The sequence below is a fragment of the Aotus nancymaae genome, unplaced genomic scaffold (genome assembly GCF_030222135.1).
Source record: "Aotus nancymaae isolate 86718 unplaced genomic scaffold, 86718_ANA_hifiasm-v0.15.2.pri h1tg000018l, whole genome shotgun sequence".
Classification (NCBI taxonomy): Eukaryota; Metazoa; Chordata; class Mammalia; order Primates; family Aotidae; genus Aotus; species Aotus nancymaae.
Window position 1 is genome coordinate 2,643,119 of NW_026988430.1, and position 17,435 is coordinate 2,660,553.

The following is a 17,435-nucleotide window of genomic DNA, read 5'->3' on the forward strand; positions in this document are numbered from 1 at the left end:
TGTCTTTTTCACTTTTTGAGATGGGATCTCGCTCTGTGGCCTAGGCTGGAGGTGGACTGATCCTTGCTCTGCAGCCTCAAACTCGGGGCTCAAGTGAAGCTGTGGCCCCAGCCTCCTGTGCAGGTGAGACTCCAGGCGTTCAGCGTGCCTGGCTAAGCTTCTCAGTTTCTGGGTGCTTGTGAGGGGTCCTTAGCTCGGTACCTTCCCTGGACACCCTCTTGAGGCCATGAGGGACGCCCGCGCTCCACAGGCTCTGCCCCACAGGAGCCTTGCTCCAGCCGCCTGCAGCCCCACTCACGTCAGGAAGTGCGGGTGGTGCTTGACGGTGTCCTCCAACTTCTCCAGGAATGTCAGGTCTGTGGCCTCGCCAGGGCGCAGACACTCCTCATCCTGGGGGGTGTGGCACGGGGGAGGGATGTGTGGGGGTAGGGCCGGAGAGCAGAGAAGATGGGGGCACCATGCTGGGAGGCACAGACACAGGGAGAGGTGGATCTGCAGGGGGCCTCAGCAGGGAGCTTCCAACCCTAGCAGCAACTCCCTCCACCCTCCATTCACAGCCTGGCTAGGCCCTGACTCCGGCCCTCTGTGGGCCAGCCTGCAGAGGAAGGAGAAAGGGGACTTGGGGGACTCCCCTCACCCAGCCTCCAGCCTGGAGGAGTGGAGGACTCACCAGAATGGAGATGATGCCCTTGAACTTCTCCTCCACCAGATCGCAGATGACCTTGTTGTTGAAATACAGGACGGGCTCCCACTGAGGACAGGGAAGGAGGTGTCATCGTGGTGGCCCAGCACCCTCCTGTCAGGCTGTGCCCACGGAGAGCGCCCCCAGGCTGTGCCACGGAGAGCGCCTTCAGGCTGTGCCACAGAGAGCACCCCCAGGCTTTGCCCACGGAGAGCGCCCCCAGGCTGTGCCCACGGAGAGCACCCCCAGGCTGTGCCCACGGAGAGCGCCCCCAGGCTGTGCCCACGGAGAGCGCCCCCAGGCTGTGCCCACGGAGAGCGCCCCCAGGCTGTGCCACGGAGAGCGCCCCCAGGCTGTGCCCACGGAGAATGCCCCCAGGCTGTGCCACGGAGAACGCCCTCAGGTTGCACGCACCGCAATGCCCTCGGCCTCGTACTCCTCCTGCTCCGACTTGAGCGTGAGCTCAATGAACAGCTGCTGCAGCTTCTCGTTGCAGTAATTGATGCAGAACTGCTCAAAGCTGTGAGGACAGAGAAGAGCCCAGCGTGGCTCAGAGGGCACAGAGGACCAGGAGGGACGGAAGGCAGGATGGGGCCCCTGAGCACAGATGATATAAAACACAGAGCCAGCCTCTGGCTGGCTGGGCAATCCCAGAGCACGAATCAGAGGCTGGGGGACAGAAGAGAGGGGCCACGCCAGGAGACCCAGGAGGAGGACGGGACGGCGGAAGGCGGCACTGACCTGTTATGCTGAAACACTTCAAAGCCATAAATATCCAGCAGCCCGAGGACAGTGGTGCTCCGCCAGCTGGGGCTGTCCGAATCCTAGGGCAGTCATATTGCAATGTCTGCCAGCCCACATACAGCCCCGGCCCCGCCTCCGCCTCCCTCCCACCTCGGAGCAACCCGGACCAAACCCTCACCTTGGAGGCCAGTGACCTGTTGATCTTCCCGACCAGCCAGCTGAAGGTGCGGCTGTACACCGCCTTGGCAAGGGCGTCCCGCGCGTAGGCGGCCTGCTCCAGGTTCAGCGGGCTCAGGAGCTGGGGGCGAGGCGTGAGGCGAGGAGAGGAACACCACCAAACCTGTGCACCCCACCTCCCGCAGGCTCAGGCAGAAGACCAGGGAGCCGTCACCACTGCACTCCCAGCTCCAGCGAGCCTGCGGTGCGAAGAGGGGTGCTGGCAGTGGGACCCCAGCGGGAAGGTGTGGAGGGACAGGAGGCCTCATTCCCAAGGCAGGAGTCTGCTGCTCTCTTCCTGTGTGACCCTGGCCAGCTCACTGTGCTTCATTTTTGTTTTTTTGAGACAGAGTCTGGCTCTGTCGCCCAGGCTGGAGTGCAGTGGTGCGATCTCGGCTCACTGCAACCTCCACCTGCCAGATTCAAGCAATTCTCCTGCCTCAGCCTCCTGAGTAGCTGGGATTACAGGCACACACTACCACAACCAGCTAATTTTTGTATTTTTAGTAGAGACGGGGTTTCACCATGTTGGCCAGACTCGCCTCGAACTCCTGACCTCAGGTGATCCACCCACCTCGGCCTCCCAAAGTGCTGGGATGACAGGTGTGAGCCACCGTGCCCAGCTCTCACTGTGCTGCTCTGAGCCGCCTTCCTTAAGTCCCTCCAGCACTGCTGAGGGGACCCGGGGAGCAGACCGGGAAAGGGGAGTGATGGGAGTGGGGGGTGCCCTGGAGCACTTGCACATCCACAGCCGAAGCAAAGGCCTGGCCTTACTTTTTCCCCTCCCCTCCCCCTCGCCTCCTCCTTCCCCCACTTCTCCCCTCCCCCCTCGCCTCCCCTCCCCCTTAGCCTCCTCCCCCATCTCTTCCTCCTCCCTCCCCTCCTCCCCTCCTCCTCCCCTCCTGCCCCCTCGCCTCCTCCCCTCTCTCTCCCTCCCCGCTCACCTCCTCCCCCTTGGCGATGATCTTCCTGTGTGTCAGGGCTTCTCGCAGCGTTGAGCCTTCTACACTGAGGAGCTGCCGAGGGCAGAGGGTGAGGGTAAGGTGAGGGTGCACCCCCGCCCCCACCATCCCCCCCCCCGCCCTCTGCCCACCCCACTCACCCTGGTCAAATACTTGAGCTGGTTCTCGGTGGTGACCTGGGCATTGCTCTCCTCGTCGGCAGCAAAGTGGATGTTGCCTAAATGCAGGACGCTGGCCACGATACTCAGCAGGTCCTGGGGGAGCAGGCCGGGGGTGGGTGGGGTGAGTGGGGCCAGAGAGCCCCAGGAGGGCAACCAGCGACCACCACGAAGGGGTAGGGGGAGGGTCTGAGAGGAGAAGGGGCTGAAGTGGGAAAGGGCGTTAAAGGTAGAAGGTGACTGGGGGGGCCGGGCATGGGGACTCAGGCCTGTCATCCCAGCACTTTCGCAGGTCTAGGCGGGCAGGTCACCTGAGGTCAGGAGTTTGAGACCAGCCTGGCCAACATAGTGAAAGCCCGTTTCTACTAAAAGTACAAAAATTAGCTGGGCGTGGTGGCGGGTGCCTGCAGTCCCAGCTACTTGGGAGGCTGAGGCAGGAGAATCCCCTGAACCTGGAGGCGGAGGCTGCAGTGAGCTGAGAATGCGCCACTGCACGCCAGCCCGGCTGACAGAGTGAGACTCCGTCTCAAAAGAATAAAGAAGGTGATGCGGGGTGTGGCAGGAGGAAAGGGGGTCCTGGAAGAGGCCTCACCTCTACCTCGTCCTCTGTGAAGTCGATGACCGTCAGGGCCTTGTGCACGACCTTCCAGTCACTCTTGTCATTGATGGAGGACACTTTGGCACACTGGCCCTGGAGGAAGGCACAGCTGGGTGGCCAGCCCTGGCGCCGGACCCCCGGGCGGCTCCTGCCCTGCCTGCAGGCCACTCACCTTCACCAGGTACAGGTAACTCTGCGGGTTCCGCTCCAAGCCCAGCCTGCGAAGCGTCTCCTCCTCGCCGCCCTCCAGCAGCTGGTAGAAGACGTGGAAGTTCCGCTCCCCATGGTTCTGGTGCACCACTCGGGACTTTTCCAGGAGGTAACTGAGGATGTGGCCGCCCACGGGGGCACCCTGTGGGCAGGGCAGGGCACGGGGCCTGGTCAGGGGGGCCAGGGAAAAGGCCCTCTTCCCTCCTGCACGCCTGGCCCTTGCCGTCAGCCAGACCTGGGCTCCAGTTCCAGCCCTGTCACGAGCTGTGTGGTTCAGGCACGCCACCCACGTTGGACTCAGCTACTTCATCTAGGAAATGGGGACACGCCACTCCGTCCACCTGGCAGCTCCGCCCAGATGCCTGACGGGCACCCCAAATTCAACAGGCCTGAAACTGAACACCTCACCCTCCCGTCAGCGCCTTTCCGTCGCACCAGTGGTGGCCACATCCTTCTTGCTGTTCGAGCCAAGGCCTTGGCCATCCTCCTGGAAGCCTGTTTTCCTTCCAGACTCTACGTCCCATCAGGCAGCTGATACTGCTGCCTTAACCCTTAAAACATCCAGAATCACCACTTCACTGCACCACACTGGCCGGAGCCACCATCACCTCCACGATGACATCAGCCTCCTAACTGGTCTCCCCGCTTAGCCTGCTCCCCCCACCATCCATTCATCTGATCCCAATCTCCCAAAGAAGCAGCCACAGTGATGTTTTTTGGAGACAAGGTCTTGCTCTGTCGCCCAGGCTGGAGCGCAGTGGCGCAATCACAGCTCACCACAGCCTCCACCGCCCGGGCTTAAGCCGTCCTCCCACCTCAGCCTCCAGAGTAGCTGGGATCACAGGTGCACACTGGCACGCCCAGCTAATTCTTTTTTTTGATAGAATCTAGCATTGTCACCTGGGCTGGAGTGCAGTGGCGTCATCTTGGCTCACTGCAACCTCCGCCTCCTGGGTTCAAGCAATTCTCCTGCCTTAGCCTACTGAGTAGCTGAGATTACAGGCGTCCACCACGCCTGGCTAATATTTTGTATTTTTAGTAGAGACGGGGTTTCACTATGTTGGCCAGGCTGATCTCAAACTGCTGACCTCACTATCCACCCACCTTGGCCTCCCAAAGTGCTGGGATTACAGGTGTGAGCCGCCGCGCCAGGCCTATTTTTTATTTTTTTGGGGGACAAGGCCTCTGTCGCCCACGCTGGAGTACAGAGACGTGCTCACAGCTTGGGGTAACCTCGGACTCCTGGCCTCATGTGACCCTCCCGCCTCAGCCTCCAGAGTAGCTGGGACAACAGACAGGTGCCACCCCACCCAGCTGTCAGGCCTTCATTAAAACTCCACTTTCTCAGCAAGGCTCACCCTATCCCAACCGCAACTGCCCCCTACTGCTTACTATGTTTCATTTTCTGCCAAGGCCTACATTTCTCTGTTTACTGTCTATCACCCTGGGAGGCAGGATTCCTGGAATTCCAGCACCTGGAATGGTCCCTGGTACATAGTAGGCGCTTCACACCTAATGGGAGCCTCTCACAGCAGACACATAGCCGTACCTTGAAGTCAAACTGCACGTCCATGTACTTCCCGAACCTGCTGGAGTTATCGTTCCGGAGGGTCTTGGCGTTTCCAAAGGCCTAGAAGTGGACGGGGTATGAGGGACGCTTGCATTCTCTCCCAGCCGTTCCCAACCTGCCCTGCAGCTACTGCTGCCTCTCACCTCCAGCACTCAGATTCTCTCCTCTCCTCCTGCCCTCACCTCCAGCAACAGCCTCTCTCCTCCCACCCTCACCTCCAGCACCGGCCTCTCTCCTCCCTCCCACCCTACCTCCAGCACCGGCCTCTCTCCTCCCTCCCACCCTCACCTCCAGCACCGGCCTCTCTCCTCCCTCCCACCCTCACCTCCAGCACCGGCCTCTCTCCTCCCTCCCACCCTCACCTCCAGCACCGGCCTCCCTCCTCTCCTCCCTCACCTCCAGCACCGGCCTCTCTCCTCTCCTCCCTCACCTCCAGCACTGGCCTCCCTCCTCTCCTCCCTCACCTCCAGCACCGGCCTCACTCCTCTTCTCTCCTCCCTCACCTCCAGCACCGGCCTCCCTCCTCTCCTCCCTCCCTCACCTCCAGCACCGGCCTCCCTCCTCTCCTCCCTCCCTCACCTCCAGCACCGACCTCCCTCCTCTTCTCTCCTCCCTCACCTCCAGCACCGGCCTCCCTCCTCTCCTCCCTCCCTCACCTCCAGCACCGGCCTCCCTCCTCTCCTCCCACCCTCACCTCCAGCACCGGCCTCCCTCCTCTCCTCCCTCCCTCACCTCCAGCACCGGCCTCCCTCCTCTCCTCCCACCCTCACCTCCAGCACCGGCCTCCCTCCTCTTCTCTCCTCCCTCACCTCCAGCACCGGCCTCCCTCCTCTCCTCCCTCCCTCACCTCCAGCACCGGCCTCCCTCCTCTCCTCCCACCCTCACCTCCAGCACCGGCCTCCCTCCTCTCCTCCCTCCCTCACCTCCAGCACCGGCCTCCCTCCTCTCCTCCCACCCTCACCTCCAGCACCGGCCTCCCTCCTCTCCTCCCTCCCTCACCTCCAGCACCGGCCTCCCTCCTCTCCTCCCTCCCTCACCTCCAGCACCGGCCTCCCTCCTCTCCTCCCACCCTCACCTCCAGCACCAGCCTCCCTCCTCTCCTCCCTCCCTCACCTCCAGGACGGGGTTGCTCTGCAGCAGCCGGTCCCGCACAGCACCTCCGCGCTCGGGGGCCGGGCAGGTCTCCGCGTAGAACTGTAGCAGCCTCTTGGTGGCCTCCGTCTTGCCTGCCCCGCTCTCCCCCGAGATCATCACCGCCTGGTCCCGCCGCTCTGTGCGCAGTGCTCGGTACACGGTGTCAGCCACAGCAAACCTGGGGCACAGGCTCGTCAGGGAGATCGGGGACGGGGGTACGCGGAGGGCCGCAGGGAGGCTCACTCCCACCCCTGGTGGAGTCCTCGAGGGTGGGGTCGAGCACATCTTTGAGGACAGGGACTGGGCTGTGTGGGTCAGAGATGCCTCACGGTTGAGGGCGGGCATCGCTTTCAGAGGGAGGACAGGACCCTGCGCAGTCGGAGTCTGCGGTGCTTAGGTGGAGGCGGGAGTCACTTGCAGGGAGGCCTGGGAGGGCTTTGCAGGTGGCGTTCAGAAGTCGCTGAGATTGGGGGCCACTCCCGGTTGTGGGAGAAGTCTTGGGTGTGAGCTGGGGTAGGACTGGGTCCCACCCAGAGAGAGCTGAGCTGCCACATTCATCTCTGGTCACTCCGGGGTGGGAAACCACGGGATTCCTCACAGATGTGACATGGGAGGTCAGGTCGCCTCAGATGGGATGGGGTCACTCAGAGGTGAGGGGGGACTTCGGGGTCACTCAGAGGTGGGGGGACGTCGTGGTCACTCAGAGGTTGGGGGGATGTCGGGGTCACTCAGAGGTGAGGGGGGATGTCGGGGTCACTCAGAGGTGAGGGGGGACTTCGGGGTCACTCAGGTGAGGGGGGACGTCGGGGTCACTCAGAGGTGAGGGGGATGTCGGGGTCAGAGGTGAGGGGGAACTTCGGGGTCACTCAGAGGTGGGGGGACTTCGGGGTCACTCAGAGGTGAAGGGGACGTCGGGGTCAGAGGTGAGGGGGGACTTCGGGGTCAGGTGAGGGGGGACTTCGGGGTCACTCAGAGGTGAGGGGGACATCGGGGTCAGAGGTGAGGGGGGACTTCGGGGTCACTCAGGTGAGGGGGAACTTTGGGGTCACTCACAGGTGAGAGGGACTTTGGGGTCACTCAGAGGTGAGGGGGAATTCGGGGTCACTCAGGTGAGGGGGACTTCGGGGTCACTCAGGTGAGGGGGGACTTCGGGGTCATTCAGAGGTGAGAGGGACTTCGGGGTCACTCAGAGGTGAGGGGGGAATTCGGGGTCACTCACAGGTGAGGAGGGACTTCGGAGTCACAGGTGAGGGGGACTTCGGGGTCACTCAGAGGTAAGTGGGACCTTGGGGTCTGGGGGACTTCGGGGTCACTCAGAGATGAGGGGGGACTTCGGGGTCACTCACAGGTGAGGGGGGACTTCGTAGAAGCTGACGCCGCGGTACCGCTCCATGTGCTGCCGGCTGTAGATCTGCAGGTCTCGGTAGGGGTTGACGGAGACCAGGACGGGGCCGATGTAGGTCTGGGGTCAGGCGAAGAGGGCCAGACGCTGACCCGCTGACCCGGGTGCCTCCCTCCCGCCACCCCGTCTGTGCCCCCAGCACCCCGCCGGTCTCCCCAGCGGCCTCACGTAGATGAGGTTCTCCCGGAAGCGCCGCCGCAGGTTCTCGATGAAGGCGGCCTCGCTGGTGAAGTTCTCCAGCAGCACGAAGTCCTGCACCCCCACCCGGTCCCGGGCGGTCAGCCCGCTCTCCATGGTCACCCGAACCCCGTCACTGCCCAGGGCCTGCAGAGAATGGGCCACGGAAGAGAGTCAGAGCAATCAGGGTGGGGCAAGGCCACGTCTCCACTGCACCTGCGGGACTGAGAGGGAACGCAGGGGCTCGTGGACTCAGGGCTGGACATGGGGTATGAGCATGCCGAGTTCGGAGGGCCTGGGTGCGGGGGTGCAGGTGCGGAAGGAGTGGGTGGGGAAGCAGTGGGTGAGGAGGGCGTGGTTGCGGGCGGCGTGGGTGCCGAGGGTCTGGGTGTGGGGGCATGGGTGTGAAGGGTCTGGGTTTGGGGGTCATGGGTACAGAGTCTGGGTGCAGAGGGCGTGGGTGCGGGCGGCCTGGGTGCAGAAGGCGTGGGTGCAGGCAGCGTGGGTGCGGGGGAGGGCCTGGGTGCCGGGGGAGTGGGTGCAGGGAGCCTGGGTGTGGAGGGTGTGGTTGTGGGGGGCCTGGGTGCGGGGGGTGTGGGTGCTGGGGGCCTGGGTGTGGAGGGCCTGGGTGTGGAGGGCCTGGGTGCGGAGGGCATGGGTGCCGGAGGGCATGGGTGCCGGGGGCGTGGGTGCGGGGGGCGTGGGTGCGGGGGGCGTGGGTGCGGGGGGCGTGGGTGCGGAGGGCGTGGGTGCGGGTGTGGAGGGCCTGGGTCCCAGTGTGGAAGCAAAGGGATCGCCAAGGATGTGAGCACTCAGAACAGAGACCACACAGGCCACGAAACACACGTGACCAGAGGACTCGGAGCAAGGCCGCAGAACCTGGGAGGCGCTGGTTTTGGGTGGAGAAAGCAGGGTCGCAAGAAGGAACTGCTTAAAGAATGCTCTGTTGACCTTGGGCCAATCCCCTCCTCTCTCTGGATGGTTTCCTCCTCAAGGAGGAGTTGAGTTAGACCAGGTGACCTCAGGTCCCTTAGCTCTGAGCCACGTGTGACAGGTGCTTTGGAGGACAAATGGCTCAGGGTGAATTCTGCAGGCAGGGTGGGGCCTCCTCTCCGCCGGGACCCACCCACATGTCCACAGCAGAGCAACAAGTGACTCCCAGACCACAGCACGGGGTTTCCCCGAGGGCCTCCCGCCCCCGCGGGGCTCAGCTGCCGACTCCAGAAGGCAGCCAGAGTGGGCCAGGTGGGCGCCTCCCTTCCCTTCCCTTCCCTCCAGCTGCTGGGTTCCCCAGCCACCTCCCTCACCGAGTCCTGAGAAGCCTCAGGGTGGGGGTTTTCCCAGGCGAAGCCAGCGGCCTCTGGATCCCACTGGAGGGTGAGCGGGGTACAGGCCCCGCATCCAGGGCTGAGATCCCCCTTCAAAGAGGGTCTGACGGCTCCAGGAAACGGACACCCAGAGTGTCCAAGCTCAGAGAAGCGCAGGGTGGTGGCTCCTCGGGGTGGCGGGGGAGGGGGAACCCCGCAGAGGCCTCGGGTCTCCTCTAACCGCGAAGGGCCCAGATCCTGGCCTGGGGCGTCGCTCGGGCCCGGCTCCAATCCCGCCCCAAATCCGGCCGCAGTCCCGCCCCTCGCCCTCGGGTCGGGGGTCTCCGCGTCCTCAGAAGCCTCCGCAGCGCCGCGTCCCGCCCCGGGTCCGCGCGTCCCGCGCGCCGTCCCGCCGCGGCCTCCTCCCCCGGCAACTTCCCGGGACGTTTTTCCACCCGGAATTCCCGGGCCGCGCCCGCTTCCTGGCAAGGCCGAGGCGGCGCCGCGGGGCGGGAAGGGGCGCCCTGGACCCCCGCTGGCCGCGCCCCCGCTCACCGACGCCCGGTAGCGCATCCTGCCCCGCCGGCCTGGCGCCCGCTCCGCTGCCCGCGCTCTGGGTCCGGGACTCGGTGGCGGCGGAGGCGTCAGCGAGGGAGGGGCCGGCCCGCCCCCCGCACCGCCCCCCACTCCCGCCCCCGCCTCCCGCGCGGCCCGGCCAGGTCCCCTCCAGGTGGGGGCGGGGTGGGTGGGGGGCCGGAGGTTTCGCGGGCCGGAGCGGGGCGGGGTCTGCCTGAGTCAGGATTTCCAGGAGGGGCTGTGTCGGTGCCGGGGAGGAGCCCGGAACCCGCGCGGCCGCCGCGTCTACACCGACCCGGAACTCACTTCCGGGCCTGGGACGAAGCTCCGTGGCGGGGCCGGGCCCCAAGGCCCGCGGGTCCCAGAGGAAGCAGATCTTCCTCCCCCAACCCCGAACTCCAGTCCCGGGAAAGTTAAAAATAGAACCAATGTCCAAATACGGCCGGCGCGCCGGGCGGGCGGAGCGTTTTCCGCTCGGGACCCCGTCCAACTCCCACGCGCGCGGGGCCGGGCTCGAGCCTCGAACCCAGGGAGATCTCGGTTCTCCTCGTCAGCGCGGAGCGCGCGCCCCGGGGAGAGGGACGGCCACGGTGAGCCCCGGCAGAGCGCGCTGAGTCCCGGCCCCTCTGGAGACTGAAGTTCGCATCTGGGAGATCGCGCTCCACCCCCACCAAAGGCATTTGGGGCCCACAGCCTCCCCAGCCGGGACACCCCACTCGCCTCCGGGCCGAGGCCTCCGCCCTCCCTCCCGCTCCCCTCTGGAGGGGCCTTCCCGGTCCCTCTGTACCCCTCGCGGCCCAGCCCAGGATGCCCCCGACCCCGACCCAGCCTCGGCAGCCCCGCCCTCCTCCGCGGGGGGCGAACCCTGGCTCGGATCCCAGCGCGGGCGGGGCAGGGCGCCTAGAGCCGGCCGGAGGCTCAGCGGGTTCTTCCCCGCTGGGGGACTGTGTACCAGAGTCCCCAGAGTCACTTCACTTTTCCGCTCCAGGCCCAGGAGGGCCGCGGGGTGGGTGGCCTGAGCCCGAGTGCGAAGGGACCTCCCAGGCCCCCTGTAGACTCCGCCGCCCTCCCTCGGCCGGACACTCGGTCCTCACTTGCGGGCAGAGACCCACTAAGAGCCAGGCCCGGGACACGCTTCCGATCCGGCGAGGAAACCTCAGGCGCGCACCTGCCCCACGCCTGAACACAACGGCGGACACGGACTTGCCCTGGGGGAGAAGCAGAGCCGGGACCCAAAGCCCCAGCGCGCCCCGCCCCGCCCCTGTCCGCGAACCCGGCTCCCTGGGGAGAGCGCGAGGCTGCGGCAGGTGCGGGCTGCATCCCCGCGGGAAAGGGAAGGCTCGTTACTGCAACAGCAGCAGCCGGGGCGGAGCGGCGGCCCTGGGGACCCCCGAGCGGGGGCGCCAGCTGTGAGGCCGGGAACGAGGGGGATGGGGGCGCCTGGGACAATATGGGGGGAGGAGGCGCCCGCTGCGGTGTCCCCAGTTTAAAATCCAGAGGGGGGACCGGGCGCAGTGGCTCACGCCTCTAACCCCAGCACTTTGGGAGGCCGAGGCGGGCGGATCACCTGAGGTCAGGAGTTCAAGACTAGCCTGGGCAACGTAAGGAAACCCCGTCTCTACTAAAAATACACAAATCAGCCGGGCGTTGTGGGGCGCCTGTAATCCCAGCTACTCAGGAGACTGAGGCAGGAGAATGGCTTGAACCCGGGATGCAGAGGTTGCGGTGAGCCGAGATCGCGCCATTGCACTCCAGCCTGGGCGACAGAGCGAGGCTCTGTCACAAAACAAAACAAAACAAAACTCCAGAGCGAGCAAGGAGAGGACCCAGGGGTGAGGAGCGCCTTAGCAGACTCGGGGCACAGGGTCGAGAGCCGCCGGCAGACGCTCCCTCCCCTCCGGGCGAGGCGTGGGGCGGGACCGTGGGGGCGGGGACAGGGGCGGAGCCTCGCGGCCGCAGTTCCGCCCCATCCCCACGTCACGCGACTGGAATGAGGGGAATCCGCGCGCGGACGGGCCGCGCTGCCGCATTCCCGGGATGCCCGCTGGCGCCCCCGCAGCCACCGCCCGGCGGCGGAAGGAGGGAGCGTCTCCACGGCGGCTCCAGCCCCGGCAGCCCCCTCCGGCCTCGCCTCACTGGACAGAAGCGCGAGTCGCGGTCGGGGAGGGAAGCGGGGAACCCGGGAGTGAAAGACGCCACGACCGAGGCTGCAGCGCCAGGCGCTTCCCGCGTTCCCTGCGCTTTCTTAGGTTACTCCGTTCAGTGCCCCCAGTCAAGCCATGAGGTCTGTATTATCACTCCAATGGAGAAGAGGAAACTGAGGCAGGTGACTTGTGCGATCCCAGTCTCAAGAGTGGGATTGGAACCCGGGAACTCGAACACCTTGCAGGGCTTCCTGGAGCCTCTCTGTACGGTTGCCAGGGCTACCGGGGCTGTGACCTTCAGTAACAGCATAGGCCCCTGTCGTGTGGTTCTGTTATGTCACCTGTAGGCTTTAGAGGTAGCAGCTGGGCCTTTGGCTCACTGCAGGCGAGGGTGCAGCCACGGCCCCGGTGACCTAGGAGCCTTGTCCCCCAAGGCTGCCTCTGGGTCTCCTCCCACCTGGAGAGATGTTTACTGGAACCGCAGGGGATGGGCTATCTAGTGACCTTCAGCTCATACAGGCCGGCAGGGGCCCACAAGCCTGACTGCTGGGGACAGCAGGAACCTCAAATATTCCCCCAGCCTAGGGGCCGCACAGATCTTGCCGTGGGGTGGGGTGTTGGGGGCTGGGAGGGGGTGTCATCTGAGCACCCGGGACTGCCGCTATAAACCCATGTCCAGAGCCCCCAGGTACAAAGACAGCCACAGACTGTCTCACTCTGGCACAGCATGGGCACAGAGCAGGGACTCAACGTCTATTTATCAAACGAATCTTAGATATGGGCCTTCCTGCCCACCAAGGACCGTTCCAGTCCTCAGGGAACTGTTGTGAAGGGAAATGGGGAGAAAGTGGCGACTCAGGGTCTCTCCCCCAATGGCTCAGAGGGCCTCAGTCAGCGCTGTCCACTCTAGCTACACAACCACGGGCCTTTGGCTGCCAGACACCTCTGCCTGGGGCCGGGTGGAGGGGACCAGCAAATGTGAACAGAGGCAAGGTGCAATGAGTGGCTCATGCCTGTAACCCCAGAACTTTTGAGAGGCCGAGGCAGGAAGCCAAGATTCAAGACCAGCCTGGGCTACCTCGTGAGACTCCTGCCTCTACCAAAAAGTTTTTTTAAAATTAGCCAGACGTGGTGCAGTGTGCCTGTGGTCCCAGCTACTCAGGAGGCTAAGGTGGGAGGATCCCTTGAACCCAGGAGGTTGAGGCTGCAGTGAGCCCTGATGGTGCTATTGCACTCCAGCCTGGGTGCCCCAGAAGACCCTTTGTCAAAAAAAAAAAAAAAAAAAGTGGCCAGGCGCGGTGGCTCACGCCTGTAATTCCAGCACTTTGGGAGGCCGAAGCGGGAGGATCATGAGGTCAGGAGTTGGAGACCAGCCTGGCCAACATGGTGAAACCCCATCTCTACTAAAAATACAAAAAATAGCCAGCGTGGCAGCAGGCGCCTGAGGCTGAGGCAGGAGAATCGCTTGAACCTGGGAGGTGGAGGTTGCAGTGAGCCAAGATCACACCACTGCACTCCAGCCTGGGCGACAGAGTGAGACTGTTAAAAAAAGAAAAATGGCTGGGGTGGCTCACGCCTGTAATCCAAGCACTTTGGAGGCCAAGGCAGGTGGATCACCTGAGGTTGGGAGTTCAAGGAAAAAAAAAGCAATAAACCCATAACACCTTAACATAAATTTGTAGGGGAAAAAAAAAGTAAACAAACCAGGCGAGGTGGCTCACGCCTGTCATCCTAGCACTGTGGGAGGCTGAGGTGGAAGGATCACTTGAGGTCAGGAGTTCAAGACTCGCCTGGCCAACACAGTGAAACCCCATCTCAACTAAAAATACAAAAAATTAGTGGGCTGTGGTGGTGAATGCTTGTAATCCCAGCTGCTTGGGAGGCTGAGATAGGAGAATCGCTTGAACCTAGGAGGCAGAAGTTGCAGCAAGATGAGATCGTGCCACTGCACTCCCGCCTGGGCAACAGAGCGAGACTCTGTGGGAAAAAAAAAAAAAAGGAAACAGCGCTCCTCACCCCTAACCTGTACTCCCTATTCAATGTCCTTGTAGAGAGAAGGGCAGCACTTTCAGCTGGTCACCACCGCCTGGGTTAACAGGCCTGCTCTCCACTTCCCACACCAAGTGGCCACGCCCCGCGAACGCCTCACCTCCATCACTGCCCCTTTCCTGGTGGAGACGGCAGTCTCCTAACATCCTTGCCTTCCTACTACCAATCCATTTCCCCTCGGGCAATACAAATCACATCAACATCCCCTGTTCGTAGAGTGAAGGTTTACAGGGCGCCCTCCATGTCCCAGGCCCACGATTCACACCCCCTGCTTCTGGTCAGGACGCCGCCTATGAACTCCCAAGACCCACCCCCCCACCACGCTGTCCTGGGTTTACCCCACTGCTCCTGCATTCCGGTGTGACAGGCGGCCCTCTCAGTCCCTTCTCTCCCCACCCACCACCTGCAGCCTGCCCGAGCGTCAGAGCCTGGGCCTGCACCTACGGCGCCCTCAGCCCGGGCACTCCCCTCCCCACGCGCTGAGACTCGGCCCAGGTATCGCCTCCTCCAGAGTCCCTTCCTGATTCTCCCCGACGCGCGGCGCCTTCTTATCGCACCCAGCAGGAATCGACTGTTTCCTGATGGGTCCCTCCCAGGAGGCTGCTGCCACCCCCTTCGCGCAGCGAGGCACTGGGCAGGGCTGGGTGACCCCTTCCTGGCCGCCTGGATGAATGAATGAATCTCAGGGCCCCGAGGGTGCGCGGGAGGCCGGGGCGAGAGGAGCCGCGGGCGCGGTGGCCAGTCCCCTCCCGCCACTCTCGGGGCGCGCGGGGCCCCAGGGGCGGAGGACGGGAAGGGGCGGGGTTCAGGCAGCTCCTCCGGAACCAGAGGCAGGGCCGGGCTGCGGGCGGGTTCCGAAGGGCGCGCGGTCCCGGGTCCCGCCGCCCCGGCCGCTCTTCCCGGCTTCCCGCCCCCGCGGGTGCGCTAAGTCTTCACCCGGCTGCGCCGGTGCTTCCGCGTCCCGGGATCCCGCCCGGATCCACGCGGCCGCTGTTCCGCCCCAGCGATCGCGGCGGTGACCTCTGCTTCGCTCCCCGCTCGGCCCCCCAGGCCCGCCCGCCGGCGGAGGCTTCCCGGGTCCCGCGCGCGCAGTCCCCGCGCCCCGAGTACCCACCGGCTCGGCTCTTCCGGCACGGGCGGGGGCCGGGCTGGGCGGCGTGGCGGGCTCGGAATCCGCGGCCCAGGCGCGCTCTCCCCGCCCAGGGCCCGCCAGGGGCCGGGCCGCGCCTGTCGTCATCCCGGGCAGGGCCGCGCGCCCTCCGGCCCCGCCCCGCCCCGGCCCGGCCGCGTCCGCGAAGCCTCGGTGCGAGCGGCCCCCGCCTCGGGCAGCTCCGGGCAGGCGCGTCCGGTCACGGCGAACACGCGCGCCCCAACCCCGCCGCGCTGCTGGGGCCGTGGGGGCGCCTGGCGTTCTCCGTCCTCCCGGCCCTTTGCCTCTCCAGCCCCTTCCCTGCGGGCCGGGCCAGGGCCGCTGTCCCCATTTCCACCCGCCCACCTCCCACACCGTTCCCCTGGGCAGCCCCAGCTCTGTGGACCAGAGCGGAGCGGGGCATGCACCGAGCCAGTCCCGCGTGCCTGGAGCTTTCCACGCCCTCCTCCTGCGACCTCGCAGCAGCCCTCACTTGTCTTTGTGCCCAGCATTCACGGTTGTGCCCACCGAGGTTCAGGGAGCTGGAAAAGAGTCAAGTCCCGACCTCCACTTCCAAAAATCCTGGTGCCCTTCCATCCTGACTCTTCCACTCACCCTGTCTGTTCAGTCTGTTCCGTCCCTCCCCACTGCTCACCTCTTGCGGGAGGGCTTTGCTTGAGAGGGGCTGCCAGGCCCTAGGGAGACGCTACCACCCTCCGCCCAGCCCAGAGCACCCCAGCTTACAAGCTTGCAGGGCCTGTGGGGATGAACCACGCGGATGATCTCCCCGGTGGGTATCAGCTCTACTTGCAGCGCCATTCTGCCCTCGGAGAGCCTGCGCTGTGCACTGGGGCCTGTGAGCAAAAGCCGCCTGCCCCCTTGCTGGCTCTGCCTGCTCCAGGAGCCAGGAATCTGTGTCTAACGCCGGGATGGCCACTTGGTTTTGCTTCGACTGCAGCCCCAGGGGATGTGGCTGGTCCAGCGCCTCAGTACACAGCTGGAGCCGTCCAGGTCTGATTGGAGGCCTCTTGGCCCGGATGGTTGGAGCAGGAAGAGGAGGGGCTGGGATGGAGGAAATGCCTGTTGTCCCAGGTAACCAGAGGAGCCGATGCAGCCACCCATGGGGGACCCTGGGCTCCAGGTCAAAGGGTAGGACACCTTTCCCCTTCCTCGCATCCCACAGCAGCTCTCTGGCTGCCCCTCCTCCTGCCCACTCTCCAGTCCTAGCTAGAGAGCAGAGGGGCCACTCCCCAAAGCAGGCCTTTCCTCCCCTAAGCCAAGAAGACCCCTCGGTGGGCACTGCCTTTCCTCACATCCCTCTGTGGGGCTGCCTCCCACAGCAGGTGAGCCCCACCATGAGTGTGACGGGCTGGGGGCTGGTCATGTTTGGCAGAGGGGTTGTTCCGCTGTGAGGAAGTCCTGTCTTACCTCCTCTGTGCCTCAGATGATTGTGAGATTCATTCTTGGGTTCCTGGGTGTGGGTAACCTCTAGCCCTGGGCATCCCCTGCGTTTCAACAGCACCCACAGGAGCCCCCCACCCCTGATGTTCCTGCTCTTCTATTTTTATTGTTGCTAAATCACAACTGACACTTTCCTGGCCTGAGACTGAGCCCTCATCTCCAGCCATTCCTTATAGGAAGTAGGAACGGGGAAGTGGAGAGAGGAAACAGGCCTTTCCAAAGAGAGAGAGGCTGGCACGGGCAGGGCTGGGTCCCTCAGGCCTGTGCTGGTCCCGACAGCCCCAGAGGCAGGGGCCTCCCCCAGCACCCTTCTCTCCCACAGTTTCCCCCGCCCCGGAAAGGCGAGCAAGTCCTCCTTCCTTCCTTCCTTCCTCCGGGAAGCACATCCATCCCGGACAGGCTCATCCCCGGCGGCCACACAATGGCCCTTATCAGCCTCGGAGTCAGGCGCAGACCCAGCGCACACCGAGTTTCACATATTTCCTGTTTCCACCCAGCAGGTCGGGTGGACCCAGAGCGGCCATATCCTGACGGGATATATAGTGCCCAGAGGTTGGAGAGCACTCCCCTTCCCCCTTCTGCCTCTCAACCACTGCTGGGCTCACCCCTCCCACACCAGGAGGGGCCGAAACAGGAGGCAGGGCGTCGGGACTCCAGTTCACAACCCAGGAGGGAAGCAGGTGGGGGTCCCTGGGGTCATAGCTGGGGTGGCATTGACTGAATGGGGAGGCGTGTATAGTGTGATATGCTTTCCACAGCTACTCTCCCGAAGTAACCTTGCGAACAGGTGCATCACCTGTACTTCGACTGAGGCCCCTCTGCGGTGGGCTCAGGCCCATGCCTATGCTTCTGGTCCTGCAGAAAACCGAAGGAGCCTGTAACTGTGAGGAGATCCGCCCCCACCAGCTCTGGCTTT

The 17,435-nt window shown here is 64.5% G+C and overlaps 1 protein-coding gene across 2 annotated transcripts in view; it reads right to left on the reverse strand.

Moving 5' to 3' along the window:
- Positions 1-16,074, reverse strand: part of MYO1C (myosin IC) — a 28,832-nt gene extending 12,758 nt beyond the window's left edge. Inside the window, exons 1-14 of one of the 2 annotated variants that reach the window (XM_064378090.1) lie at positions 15,803-16,074; positions 7,845-8,000; positions 7,621-7,736; positions 6,254-6,452; positions 5,120-5,200; positions 3,533-3,712; positions 3,355-3,453; positions 2,745-2,858; positions 2,587-2,658; positions 1,605-1,724; positions 1,424-1,506; positions 1,097-1,202; positions 671-751; positions 299-390 (exon numbers count right to left, since the gene is read on the reverse strand). In XM_064378090.1, the coding sequence (XP_064234160.1) occupies positions 299-390; positions 671-751; positions 1,097-1,202; positions 1,424-1,506; positions 1,605-1,724; positions 2,587-2,658; positions 2,745-2,858; positions 3,355-3,453; positions 3,533-3,712; positions 5,120-5,200; positions 6,254-6,452; positions 7,621-7,736; positions 7,845-8,000; positions 15,803-15,877 (1,574 nt within the window). In that variant the 5' untranslated portion in view covers positions 15,878-16,074. Of the gene's footprint in view, positions 1-298; positions 391-670; positions 752-1,096; positions 1,203-1,423; positions 1,507-1,604; positions 1,725-2,586; positions 2,659-2,744; positions 2,859-3,354; positions 3,454-3,532; positions 3,713-5,119; positions 5,201-6,253; positions 6,453-7,620; positions 7,737-7,844; positions 8,001-9,715; positions 9,782-15,802 lie in introns of those variants that run through there. The other variant, XM_064378091.1, reaches the window with a different exon arrangement.
- Between the last annotated feature and the right edge of the window lie 1,361 nt (positions 16,075-17,435).